Here is a 13,583-nt window from a genome sequence, read left to right as displayed (position 1 = left end):
GTCTCTTCAAATGGAATCCTAAGACCCACTAAATCTTTCTGAGTTAAAGGAACACAGAAAGAAAAAAAAATGTAGGGGAACATTTACTTCAAGCCTTGCTTTGCAAATTTTCAAGCTTTGTATTTTCAAGCAACTAGAAAAGGTACATCATTTAATAAGAACTACCTTATCAATGTATTATTTATTTCAACCCAGGTTTCATTTTAAAAAGACAACCTACACAGAGAACTCTGAACTCTGAGGAAAATGCCTTAAAACTCATTTTGGTTATTCCTATGCTTTTTGTTCTTTAAAGAAAACTGCAAAGCTGGCGATGGTGGCTCTCACCTGTTATCCTAGCTACTCAGGAGGCTGAGACCTGAGGATAGAGGTTCAAAGCCAGCCCAGGTAGGAAAGTCCGTGAGACTCTCATCTCCAATCAACCACCAGAAAACCAGAAGTGGTGCTGTGGCTTAAGTGGTAGAGCACTAGCCTTGAGCTGAGACAGCACCCAGGCCCAGAATTCAAAGCCCACGATCAACAAGAAAGAAAGAAGGAGAGAAAGAGAGAAAGAAAGAAAGAGAGAGAGGGGGAGGGAGGGAGAGAGGGAGGGAGAAAGAAAGAAGGAAGGAAGGAAGGAAGGAAGGAAGGAAGGAAGGAAGGAAGGAAGGAAGGAAGGAAGGAAGGAAGGAAGGAAGGAAGGAAAGCAAGCAAGCTGCAAATTCTAGGCAAAAGAACCTTTATGCACAAGACAATCCAGCTGAAGATAATGTATACTTATAGTGGAAATCTCTCTAAAAACAAGGAATAAACCGGGTGCCAGTGGTTCATACCTATAATCCTAGTTACCCAGGAAGCTGAGATCTGAGGAATGAGGTTCAGAGCCATCCCAGGCAGGAAAATCTATGAGACTTCTTTTATCTCCAAGTAACCACCTGAAAAAGCCTAAAGTAGAGCTGTGGCTCAAGTGGTAGTATGGTAGCAAAAAGCTCAGGGACAGTGCCCAGGCCCTGAGTTCAAGCCCTAGGACTGTCGTAGACACACACAAAACACACACACACACAAGGAAGTAAAACAAGAAAAGTAAATATTAGGATTATACACAGCAACTTTAACAGAGCTCCCAAACAGTGTGACTCTACAAACAGGCGAAAAGTCAATATTTCTCAAGTGACATAAGCGACCAACAGGCAATTTAGGTTAGGAGACTTGCCAGTCAGTCCTTGAATCATTTTGTGCCTCTTTTGCCACACCCATCTAACCTACGTCATAAGTCACATGACACAGCCCAGCCAAAGGAGGTTCAGATCAGCTAGCATAGAGGTAAACAAGCTGCTATTTCAAAAGACTGACGTTTGTGGAATGAGGGAAAAGGAGGAAAAAAGAACCTTTATCAATTTCATATCCTATTTTTAAAAGACTGTTGGAAGGAATAAATAGAACTATTTGAAAAAGAATCTCTGAAACTGGCTGGGAAGGTGGCTCAGTGGTAGAGCGCTTTCCTTGCATGCATGAGGCCCTGGGTTCGATTCCTCAGCACCACATAAGCAAAAAGAAAAAAAGCCGGAAGTGGCGCTGTGGCTCAAGTTGTGGAGTGCTAGCCTTAAGCTAAAGAGCTGAGGGACAGCGGCCAGGCCCAGAGTTCAGGCCCCACGACCAGACCCCCCCAAAAAAAGAATCTCTGAAACTTTTCCCAGGGAGTCTCCTCATCCTCACAGAACCAAGCAAAGAAATCCTTGAGGGGGAGCCAGTGTGCTGCTCCCAAAAGTCAGATAGGAGTCTGAAGGAATGACTGTACCTCCATCGCCTCTAAAGTAAAATTCCATCAAAATACAATTAGGCTATTCACAATACTTAAAACTGTATCATAAAAATATAGCCTAATATTTAAAGTAACAGACTTTCAACATACTGAAAATTCTGTGACTCCTGATCTAAACTCTTGTTTCTCAAAAACTTAATGTAGGGGCTGGGAAGGGGCACAGTGGTAGCGTGCTTGCCTTGCATGCATCAGGCCCTGGGTTCGATTCCTCAGCACCACATATGCAGAAAAAAGCCAGAGTGGCGCTGTGGCTCAAGTGGTAGAGCACTAGCCTTGAGCTGAAGAGCTCAGAGACAGTGCCCAGGCCCAGAGTTCAGGCCCCAGGTCCAACAAAAACAAAAAACTTAATGTACTATGAACACAAATCTAAAAGAAATTGGCTCTACTGAAGTTTCTAACTCAATCTGGCAGGAAGCTAAGTAAAAACTATAAAAAAAAATTTCTAAACTAGACCTAAAAATGGAAATTCTTTTTCTCCTATAAAATAAGCCACCTGCTGGTGGTTCATGCCTGTAATCCTACCTACTCAGGAGACAGATCTGATAATGGCAGGTCAAAGCCAGCCTGGGCAGAAAAGTCCATGAGACTCTCATCTCCAATTAACCACGGGGGGCCGGTGGGGGGGGGGTTGGGGGGGTGAATGCCAAAGTGGAGCTATGGCTCAAGTTTTAGAGCACTAGCCCTGAGCAAAAAAGCTCAAGGACACAGGCCCTGAGTTCAAGCCCCAGGACAGGTACCATTAAAAAAAAAAACTACATAAAGTTTCATATTGTATTAACTAACTGTAAAATTCCGTTTAAGTACTACTGAGGAAAATCAACTGAGACAAACATCAATTCCTATTGAAAAATACTTTTTTCAGCCAAAAGCCAGTGTGGCTCATATCTGTAATTCTAGCTACTCAGAGAACTTAGGATCATGCTTCAAAGTCAGCCCAGGCAGGAGAATCCATGAGACTCTTATCTCCCCAATTAACCACTAAAAGGCTGGAAATGAAGCTGTGACTCAAGTGGTTGAGTGCTAGCCTTGGGCAAAGACACAGGGGCAGTGTCCAGGCCCCCTGGACTGGCAATATACACACACAAACGCACACACACATGTATATACAAATATGCATGCATTTTCTGTCATATTATGAAGTCAACCTTAACTTTCTGAAACAGGTATTTTGCTATAGAGATTTGCTTTATTTTTTTTTTTTGACTTTTGGTTCCAGTTCTAGGTCTTGAACTCAGGTCCTAGGCTGTCCATGTTCTTTCTTTTGCTCAAGTCTAATGCTCTACCACTTGAGCCACAGTTTCCATTTCTGGCTTTTTTTCTTAGTTTATAGAAGATAAGAGTCCCATGGACTTTCCTGCTTAAGCTAGCTTCGAACCACAATCCTCAGATCTCAGGCTCCTGAATTCCTAGGATTATAGGGGTAAGCCACCAACACCCAGCTTTAGAGATGTCTTATACATCTAAATGCTTATAATACTTTTATTGTTGTTAATTGTATTAGCATATATCAATTATACAATATACTAGGTTTCATTATCATATTTCCATGCATGTATTTTTTTTAAAAACTCAACATTTATCTTTTAGTCTAGCTTATTTGGCTTAACCTGATGGTTTCAACTTCCCTCTATTTTCCTTCAAATGATAATTTAATTTTTCTTTCTGGCTGAATTCTCTTCCATTGTACATTTGTCCCATATTTTCCTGATGGGCACCTAGCTTGATTCTTAAATTGGCTATTGTGAATACAACTACTTGCAGTAAATTTAAATACACCACACAAATATCAAAGTTCATTTCTTAGCCTCTAAGAAGTACTAATTTAGCCTGGAAAGAACATAGGAATAGAACATATACATATATATATATATATATATATTTATTTATATATATATATACAGATTGTCTCAAGTCCACAAACATCAACAAAGTCTCTTGTAAATATCCAGCAAATGATTTACTTTTCCATTTTATTTCTACTCTCCCCATTCCTTTTGTTCATTTTGTCTCTTCTTTTTTTAAAAAAAATTCTTCTTAAAATCTGCTGATCACCCCAATTCTGTTGAGGCATCTTTCATCAACTTCCTTCTTCTCCAATGTAAGTTGCAATAGGAAGGCTAGTTGAATTTTAGAGTAGATGGAAGAATAATAGTGTCCCAAGCAGAATTTACCTCCAAGTAATGTGTGGATTTATCCATGTTTAAGCCACATTTTGCCATCCTATGTCCAAAGCACTAACTTGTAACCATAAATCACTTCATGGATGGATATGATGCAAGAGAAAGGGGAGATACTTTACATCACAAATACTTTGTAGTTCACCATTCTTAACACACATGCCATTCCATTTGAATCTCCCAACAACCCTGGGAGATATAGAGGGGCAAATTAGTATACTCACAGTACAGTGGTGACTTTATGAAACCTTATTACAAGTATGAACTGGAGACTGATGGCTAACTCCTATAATCCTAGCTACTTAAAGGCCAACATCTTAGGATCCAGGTTCAGAGCCAGCTCAGGCAGACAAATCCGAGACTTTTTTTTTTTTTTTTTTTTTTTTTTTGCGGTCCTGGGAGCTGTCCCTGAGCTGCTTTTGCTCAAGGCTAGTGCTCTACCACTTGAGCCACAGCACTATTTCTAGCTTTGTCTGAATAGTTTATTGAAGATAAAAGTCTCATGGACTTTTCTGCCCTGGCTGGCTTCAATCCCGTTCTTTAGATCTCAGTCTCCTGAGAAACTAGGATTACAGGAGTGATCCACCAGTGCCTGGCTCCAAGATTCTTATCTATAGTTAACTAGCAAAAAGGCAGAACTTCAGCCATAAATAATAGTGAAGCCCAGAGATCAAGCCTCAGTACCAGCACTAAAAATTAAAAGCTTGATAGGCTAGCTCACTCTTATAATCCCAGCAATTAAGAAGGCAGAAGCAGGGTAAAGTTAGAGAGACTCCATCTCTAAAAATAAAAATAAAAGGGCTGGGTGGTAAAGTGCTTACTTATACTCATGGTCCTGGGTTCAATCCCAGTACTTGAAAAGAAAAAAAAGAAACTTCATCAAAGTTGTTCAGTCAGAAGTCAGCAAAAACACAACCAAAATCTGAACCTGTGCTTTCAGACTGTGGCCAGCACTTAAGGTTAGATTTTTTTTTCTTTATGATCTATATTCAACTTCCTCATAGAGTACAATAGAAAAAAATCAATTCTGCCCATAAAAAGGGATTTATGCAAGTAAAATCGTATTCACTATATTTCCAAGACCTCCCCCCAAGAGGATGATATTGTAAAGAAAATAAAAGTCTCTGAAATCATCTTTCAAGGTATGTAGTCCTAACCAGGCACCAGTTTCTCACACCAGCTACTCACAAGACTAACATCTGCGGATTGTGGTTCAAAGCCAGCCTGGGCAGGAAAAGTCTGTGAGACTCTTATCTCCAATTAACTACCAGAAAACCAGAAGTGGCTTTGGCTCAAAGTGGTAGAGCGCTAGACTTGAGCAAAAAAGCTTAGGGACAGAGCCCAGGCCCTGAGTTCAAGCGTCACAACTGACAAAAAAAAATATGTAGCCCTTAAAATAATATTCAACTACAGACATTAGCATGTTCTTTCTTAAATTGGAAAATAACTTCTCTTTCCACTTAACATTGTAATTCTCCCCTTATTTTGTACTAGTAACATACCAATAACATGGTAAGAAAATGAGTTTCAGGAAGACAAGAAATACAGGCATCCAATCAAGCCACAAAGAATTTGTGAGGTAATAATGACTTACACCTAACGACGTTCACTCCAGCAACATGGTGTGGTGAGCTTAGAGCACAGGTCACATGGTTGCCCTTTAGGAAGGAAATGACTCACACAAGCTTTCACTAAACTATCTTCTCAACCCAGAGGCCTCTCAGTTAACAGAACTTGGGCTGATTCCCCAATCACAAGCCCACAATGACCATCTGGAGTTTTGGGATCTATCAACTGATACCAACTGTTGATGACCCCAATAAGCAAATTATTACCTTCTACAACCGCAGTTTCTTTACACTTCTTTTTTTAATCTGGATGGATAGACTTAACAATCATCCAATTGTTTTAAGACAAAAACCTTGAATCCTCCTCCACCACCTCCAATCAACTATTATGTTTGGGTTTTGTCTTGTGGCGTCCTGGGGCTTGAACTCAGGGACTGGGTGGTATCCCTCAGGTTTTTTTTTCTTTCTTTAGTCCAGCGCTCTACCACTTGAGCCATAGCTCCACTTCTGGCCTTTTTCTTGGTAGTTTTTTTGGAGCTGAGTCTCACAGACTTTACTGCGTGGGCTGGTTGTTCAAAACCACAATCCTCAGATCTGAGTCTCCTGAATTGCTAGGATTACAGGCATGAGCCGCCAGCACCCAGCACAATTTTTTTTTTTTTTTTTTTGTCGGTCGTGGGGGCTTGAACTCTGGGCCTGGGCGCTGTCCCTCAGCTCTTCAGCTCAAGGCTAGCGCTCTACCACTTGAGCTATAGCGCCACTTCCGGTTTTCTAGTGATTTATTGGAGATAGGAGTCTCATGGTCTTTCCTGCCCGGGCTGGCTTTGAACCGCGATCCTCAGATCTCAGCCTCCTGAGTAGCTAGGATTACAGGCGTGAGCCACCAGCGCCCGGCCCCCAGCACAAGTTTTTAAGTCACTACCATAACACAACTTTATCAGCCTCCTATAAGGTGGCAACTAAAAACAGCTAACATGTCCTGAACACTTACTTTGTGCCAAACACTGTTCTAAATTTGAGATCTGAATGAATTTAATCTACACAACAATTTGAAGTTAGTATGACTCTTGTGGCAGCAGATAAAGAAAATTTTATTAGTATTTTTCTTTCATTAACAAGGTCTGGACCTTGTACTAAATCCTCTTCTGTGTCTTTGCTTGAGTTTTTCTTCTCTGCTTGAAAGATCCTTTTAACCTTGGCTCCTAGCTTCAAAGTCAGTGCAATGATGTTCTCTTTAAGGACTTCTGATGCCCCCTGCTGGTACACTTCCCTATAAATCGGTATTTCTCAAGCTTGGATGACTGCTCCAAAAACTTCATGCCTAAATTCCACTCTTAGAGATTCTTATGTTATTTATCTGGGATCCTGGCAGGACATGGAGATATTCTAAAGCTTCCCAGGTAACTCTAACATGAAGCCAAGGTTGAGATTCACTGCACTGAAATGCTTTTATTACATCTGTGCCAATAACCTCATGTGAACTTCTGAAACAAGTTTCACAATCTCCTAGGTTAAAAAGAAAAGAAAAAAACCTTTAGGTTCCTAGACCTCATCTAAGAAAGGGTAATCAAAGATGTGCACAAGGCCTTGTGGACTATTTGTGGCCTTAAAGAATTCTGATGCAGGAGCTGGGAAGGTGGCTCAGTGGTAGAGCACTTGCCTTGCATGCATGAGGCCCTGGGTTCAATTCCTCAGCACCATATAAGAAAAAAGAAAAAAGCCGGAAGTGGCGCTGTGGCTCAAGTGGTAGAGCGCTAGCCTTGAGCTGAAGAGCTGAGGGACAGCGCCCAGGCCTAGAGTTCAGGCCCCACGACCGGACCCAAAATAAAATAAAATAAAATAAAACAAAATAAAATAAGAATTCTGATGCATAGGCAGATTGGTGAAGTACCTTCTAAATAAAAACCTAGACATTTCATTTGTACTCAGTAAGGCCCAGCATAATGCCTGGCACACAGTTGAAGAGTAATAAGTAAAATGAATAAAATCTAATCACTTGCATCTGGGGTGGAGTAGGACTGGGTATATGTATTCAATATTCAAACTTCTAGTAGCAGCACAGAAGTTGCCTCCTACAACAGAAAGCAAATACTGGGAAACTTTTCAAACGTTTTTTTAATCCACAAATGCCCCCTACTGGCCTCAGGATGAATAGCTGAATCAAAACTTATAATTAAAATATTCTAATTAGATATGCATATAATTAGCTACATACATTGTACTTTTCCACCAACATTTACACTATCGATTCCTTTGCCCTCTGGGCCTAGTTGCACCAAGCTGTTAATTCCAAAGCTAGATCAATTCTAGCATTTACTCTGTCTCCACTCAGAAGAGACGTGTGGTAGCAGTGCTCTCAGGCCTTTTTCTTCTTCTTTTTTTCTGTCCTGAATCTTACCACAATCATAAAATCATCCACATCAAAAACACAAGAACTTCTAGGAGGGTAAGAGGAGGGCATAGAAATGGAGTGGCAAAGGGTAAACAAATACAGCAGTGATACTCACTAGACACTATGTTGAAAATAAAGTATACAACATGTACTTGGAGGGAAAAACTGGAAGAGAACGAGAGAAGGGGGTGACACTGTCCAAAAATAAATCTTTTTTTTTTTTTTGCCAGTCGTGGGGCCTGAACTCTGGGCCTGGGCACTGTCCCTCAGCTTTTCAGCTCAAGGCTAGCGCTCTACCACTTGAGCCACAGTGCCATTTTTGGCTTGTTCTGCTTATGTGGTGCTGAGGAATCAAAACCAGGGCCTCAAGCATGCAAGGCAAGCACTCTACCACTGAGCCACCTTCCCAGCCCCAAGAAATCTATTCTTTACCTGACTTATGTAACTGTAACCCCTCTGTATATAACCTATATAAAAAATTAAAATAGGGCTAGGAAGATGGCTCAGTGGTAGAGCACTTGCCTTGCATGCATCAGGCCCTGGGGTTCAATTCCTCAGCACCACATAAGCAGAAAAAGCCGGAAGTGCACTGTGGCTCAAGTAGTAGAGTGCTAGCCTTCAGCCAAAGAGCTGAGGGACAGCGCCCAGGCCCAGAGTTCAGGCCCGACGACCAATCAAAAAAAAAAAATTAAAAACAACCACAACAAACATTCATTACTCCTTTGACTCAAGTCTTGACTAGTCAAATTGTGATAGGGAACAGGCAGCATCTTACCATATGGAAACTCACTGAAAAAGAAAAAATCTGAGGCACCATTTCCAGACCTGCTCAGTTGTTATTTGGATTTTAACAAGAGTCATATAAACATTAATATTTGACAGGCTGAAGATCACCATTATATAACAAACATCTAATGCTACTTTTGCTATTTTGAAATAAAATGTATCATTAATTCACTAATAAATACACACTTAAGTCCTGAAAAAAGATACCAGCAGACTGATTTGATGGTGATAAAAGGAAAGATTTATAAGAACTCTATTTCAGCTGTGCACTGGCTCATACCTGCACTCCAAGCTATTCAGGAGGCTGAGTTACAAGGATCACAGTTCTAAGCCAGCCTGGGCAGGAAAGAGATTCTGTGAGATTCTTATTTCCAATTAACCACAAAAGCCAGAAGTGGAGCTGTAGGATAGCGACCTGGCCCAGAGCTCAAGCCCCAGGACCAGAAAAAAAAAGAATTATTCTTCAGTATAATACATGGCTCATGTAATAGATGCTCAACACAACTAAATTAAAGACAAAAAACCAGCAGAGGAGTTTCCAAAATATACTTTAAAGGGGGTGATTCCATTCAACTGAGAACCACTAACTCTAACCATTCCCATACTTCTTTCCATCTCACAAAAAGGAGTTTCTCTCACCTTAGGAAGTTCCTTTCTCTAGCCCAGCACCAGTGGCTCACCCCTGTAATCCTAGCTACTTAGGAGGTTGAGATCTGAGGATCTCAGTTTGAAACCAGCCCAGGCAGAAAAGTACCTATAAGACTCTTACCTCCAATAAACTACTCAAAAACCGGAAGTGGCGCTGTGGCTCAAGTAGTAGAGTGCTAGCCTTGAGCACAAAGAGGCTCAGGGACAGCACCCAGGCTCTGAATGCAAGCCCCACAACAACAACAACAACAAACAAAAAACAACAACAAAACTACATTCCTCCTTAGATGTCAACATAGCCAAATACTGTATATTCCAATGAACACAAAACAACTCTAGAATCTTCATCTACCATTTCCTTCTCATTGCCATCTTCTCTTTCCTTTCCTTGCCAGTAAACTGTGGGTCCATTTACTTATGTTACTCCTCAATCTATGCTTATCTTTCATTCCAAACAGTAAACCTATATGAGTTATGAGTGCTTTCTGAAGTGCACAAATCAATGAACACTTGCCCACACTCATCTAATTTATCTCACAGACAAGGACAATTAGTTTCAGATCTACTCTGTAGACTACACCTCTTCCTTCCTAAAAGAACCACATGGTGTTCATGAATTTCAAGTGATTAAGGTAAAGTACTGGTGTTTGGCTAAGCCAATCAGAGAACAGCTTTCTCCAGTCACTTGCTATTGGATCAGGGGCAGACACCTAAGCCAACGTGGTCCAATCAGACCTGAAGGAAGAACATAGTCCAAGCATTGGAATTTTTTCCTCTCTCCTCTTGCTCTAGTGAATGAAAAAAGTGCATGTTACTAACAGACATCTCGTAACCATAAGGAAAACCAATATTACTGTGGAAAACCAAGAGACCAGTCCCTGATGGCACTGTTGATCACTGAATCAATAAGCCCAGGGTCTATCCTTCTTCTGGACTTTGTGAGATAATTTTCCTTACTATTTAAACAACTAAGTTTCCTCTGCTGAAAGCATCCTAACATGATCGATCTTATAACTTTTTCTCCTTTAGTTTTCTTCTTATAACTTTTCCTCCTTTAGTTTTCTTCCCCTCCTTTCTCTCCTCCAATCACAGTGCTGAGGACTAAACCCAAGTCCACTTGCAATGTGTTCTAATACTGATCTCATTACAGGAGCTTTAAAAAAAATTATTTCTTTTTTTGGTTGGTTGTGGGGCTTGAACTTAGGGCCTGGGCACTGTCCCTGAGCCTTTTTGTGCTCAAGGCTAGTGTTCTACCACTTGAGCCACAGTGCCAATTCCAGTTTTTGAATGGTTAATTGGAAATAAGAGTCTCACAGGGACTTTTCTGTCTGGGCTGGCTTCAAATTGAGATCCTCAGATCTCAGCCTCCTGAGTAGCTAGGATTACTTGCAGGCATGAGCCGCCGGTGCCCGGCTAAATTTTTCTTTTTAAAAAACTTTTCTAAGCATCTACCTCTCAAGAGTTCCCCCATTCCTGGTCTCCCCCCATCCTTCACTTACTCCTTACACTTTAGTGTCCTCTAAGGTTTGTTGTGATCTTTTCCTATTCAAAATACATATTCAGCAGGCATGACTTTAGGTTTCCCTTAATGGATCAAACTAAGATACAAACACTTCCTGAAATGAAGGACCGCTGTTGATGTATACACCCCTAGGCTTACTCAACTGACTTATTCATACCTATCTTTCAAAATTAAATTGAAATGTTCCTTCTGTGAAGCCTCCTCTAAAGTCCTCAGGGATTTCTTGCCTTTTTGGTCAATCAGAATACTTCTAATTGCATAAAACAATTGTATTAAATTATGTATGATTTTTTAAACCCAAGCTTCTGATACCGGATATATGCTTCTTTATTAGTCTATCAAATTTTTAAAAATCTGCCAGGCACTGAAGGCATACATCACCTATAATCCTAGCGACTCAAGAGGCTAAGATCTGAGGATTGTAGTTTGAAGCCAGTCAGGGAAGACAAGTCCAAGAGACTCCTATCTCCCAATAACCAGCAAAAAGCTAGAAGCAGAGATGTGGCTCATGTGGTAGAGTGCCAGCCTTGAACTAAAAAATCCAAGCAAGTGCAGGCCCTGAGTTCAAGCTCTAGTATTAGCAAAAACAGTAAACCCTAAGAACCTCTATAATTTCGAAGCAGCGATGAGCATAAACGGTATTTTGAGATCTGCAACAAATGTAATGTGATGGGAAAATGTCTGCTTTGAATTGGTGCTGTGATTTTTATCAGTGGCAAGTACTGCTAATATGACTGGGGTTTCTTGCTGTAGCATCATGTTCAATCAATGGCCCCCAATCAACCACTCTTCCTTGTATTTATGCCCTTTTATAGTCCCCTACCATAGCAACTCTGGATGTGGCTTATCATCAACAAATAGGATGCAGATAAATGGGCATGGAGTTCTGCCTTCCTAGAATCCAGTAACCATGTGAAACCAAACTAGACACATGGTGGAACACAATGCTCCCTAGAAGGAGTAAGAGCACTGTTCAGCCAAGCAGCCAGTTTAATTGAGCCACTGGGGTAACACTAATATAACTCCAAGTATAACTGCCCAGCCAACTAACAGACTGTACGAGACATAACTGTTTGAAGGTTTTCAGTGGTTCATTTTAGTTATTGGTAGATAACTCAAAACCATTGCCCACATTGTTAAATGAAGGAAATGCTGAATTTCAGCTGGTAATTGGCTAAAATAGTTTTTAATCCCCTAGAAACCTCCTGGGCTCTAAATAGAGCCTTTGAAGGATCGAGGATCTCCTTTTTTACCATAAAACTACATTATTGGTATCCATGTAACTGAAACAGGCCACAATATATGCCTTCCCCAGGGTAACCCTAAAACCGAGCTGCACTGTTAGCATGAATTGGTGTTTAACACAAATATCAAACGAATGGCAAGTTGCTTATGGTATCTGTATTGATGACTAAAGAGTTAGCTGACTTAAAGTAAAAACTGACAGCATACCAGGGCCTTTTCTGATGGCTTTACATACACTAACTTACTTGTAAAAACACTGTGGCATGGAGGCTATTACCCTAATTTCACCAATAGTAAAACAGGCAGAGGGCAAATGACTTAGACAAGACCACAGGACTAAAAAGTGGCAATACCAGAAATGGACAGCCACAATCCGATTCTGTAGCATTTCCTAATGCGCCCCAAACCATATTGAAGCTCGAGGGAATTTTAAATGAGAAAGGTACAATTTGGGGACTTTATTAGCACTGGGATACCATGGTTTTTTGAAAGACTCAAATAATCCTCACTGTAAAAGTTGATCTCTTTCAAAGGAGACGAATTAAAAAAAAAAAAAAAAAAGACAAAAACCTAAACGAGGAAGTGGAGCTGTGACTCAAAGTTGTAGAGTGCTAGCCTGGAATGGAAAAAAAAAAAAAAAAGCTCAGGGACAGCACCCAGGCCCTGAGTTCAAGCCCTAAGGGAGTCGACTTGTTCATATTAGTAAAGTTCACTGGCAAAGTAAGACTCCAGCCATTTCCAGACCAGCGCCCCTCAAAGCCTGCAGCAGCTCCTCCAAAGATGACCCTCCCCCCCCCCATTCCAGGTTAGAAACCAGACCCTGCCAAGCAACGAAAGCTGACCTAACCCTACCCATGATCCCTAAGGGCAAGCCAGGGGCGGGGGGGGGGGGGTTCTGTGGAGGGAAGTACTTGAACTTTTCCAAGAGTTTTATTCACAAAAGCACGGCCCCCCAAAACACCCATCCCATCCACCCTGGGCGGTCACGCCTCCACCGGGCAGCCTCTCGCCCCAAACCGACTCATGACTGAAGCACGGGGCCAGGACGCCGCCGACCCGGAGGCGGGAACAGCCTTGCGGCGAGCCGGACCTGGTCCCCAGAGAAGCCCCACGAGGGCGTAGGACGGACTTCAGACAGCCGGGAGGGGGCGATGACAGCAGTAACCCCGTTCCACGTTCTCACCTTGAACATGTCGCTGGCAGCGGCGGCTCCGGCAGGGTCACCCCGGCCTCGGCCCCGCCTACTATAGAAAAGCGACTACGGAGGCCCGGTAGGGCCGTAATTCCCTCGACCGCAAGCGGGCTGAGGTGTTTGTGACGGCAGTACTGCCAGTTGAATTCAATGAAGAATTTCTTCAAACCAAGTAGGCTGAAAGCAGCGTGGCGCAGCAGCAATTTGTCGCGTCCAGGTGGCTAGGCGTTCGGAAGACCCGCCCTCCAGGAA

The 13,583-nt window shown here is 41.8% G+C and overlaps 1 protein-coding gene across 3 annotated transcripts in view; it reads right to left on the bottom strand.

The window, feature by feature from the left end:
* Apoo (apolipoprotein O) overlaps positions 1 to 13,551 on the bottom strand; it is a 50,898-nt gene extending 37,347 nt beyond the window's left edge. The window contains exon 1 of one of the 3 annotated variants that reach the window (XM_070040709.1): positions 13,323 to 13,551. In XM_070040709.1, the coding sequence (XP_069896810.1) occupies positions 13,323 to 13,331 (9 nt within the window). In that variant the 5' untranslated portion in view covers positions 13,332 to 13,551. Of the gene's footprint in view, positions 1 to 5,480; positions 5,505 to 13,322 lie in introns of those variants that run through there. The other 2 variants (XM_070040707.1, XM_070040708.1) reach the window with 2 other exon arrangements.
* Between the last annotated feature and the right edge of the window lie 32 nt (positions 13,552 to 13,583).

The sequence above is a fragment of the Dipodomys merriami genome, unplaced genomic scaffold (assembly GCF_024711535.1).
Source record: "Dipodomys merriami isolate MVZ:Mamm:240054 unplaced genomic scaffold, mDipMer1.0.p SCAF_3, whole genome shotgun sequence".
NCBI classification, from domain to species: Eukaryota; Metazoa; Chordata; class Mammalia; order Rodentia; family Heteromyidae; genus Dipodomys; species Dipodomys merriami.
Note: the sequence above shows the minus strand (reverse complement) of the source record. Positions and strands in the feature narration are given on the sequence as shown.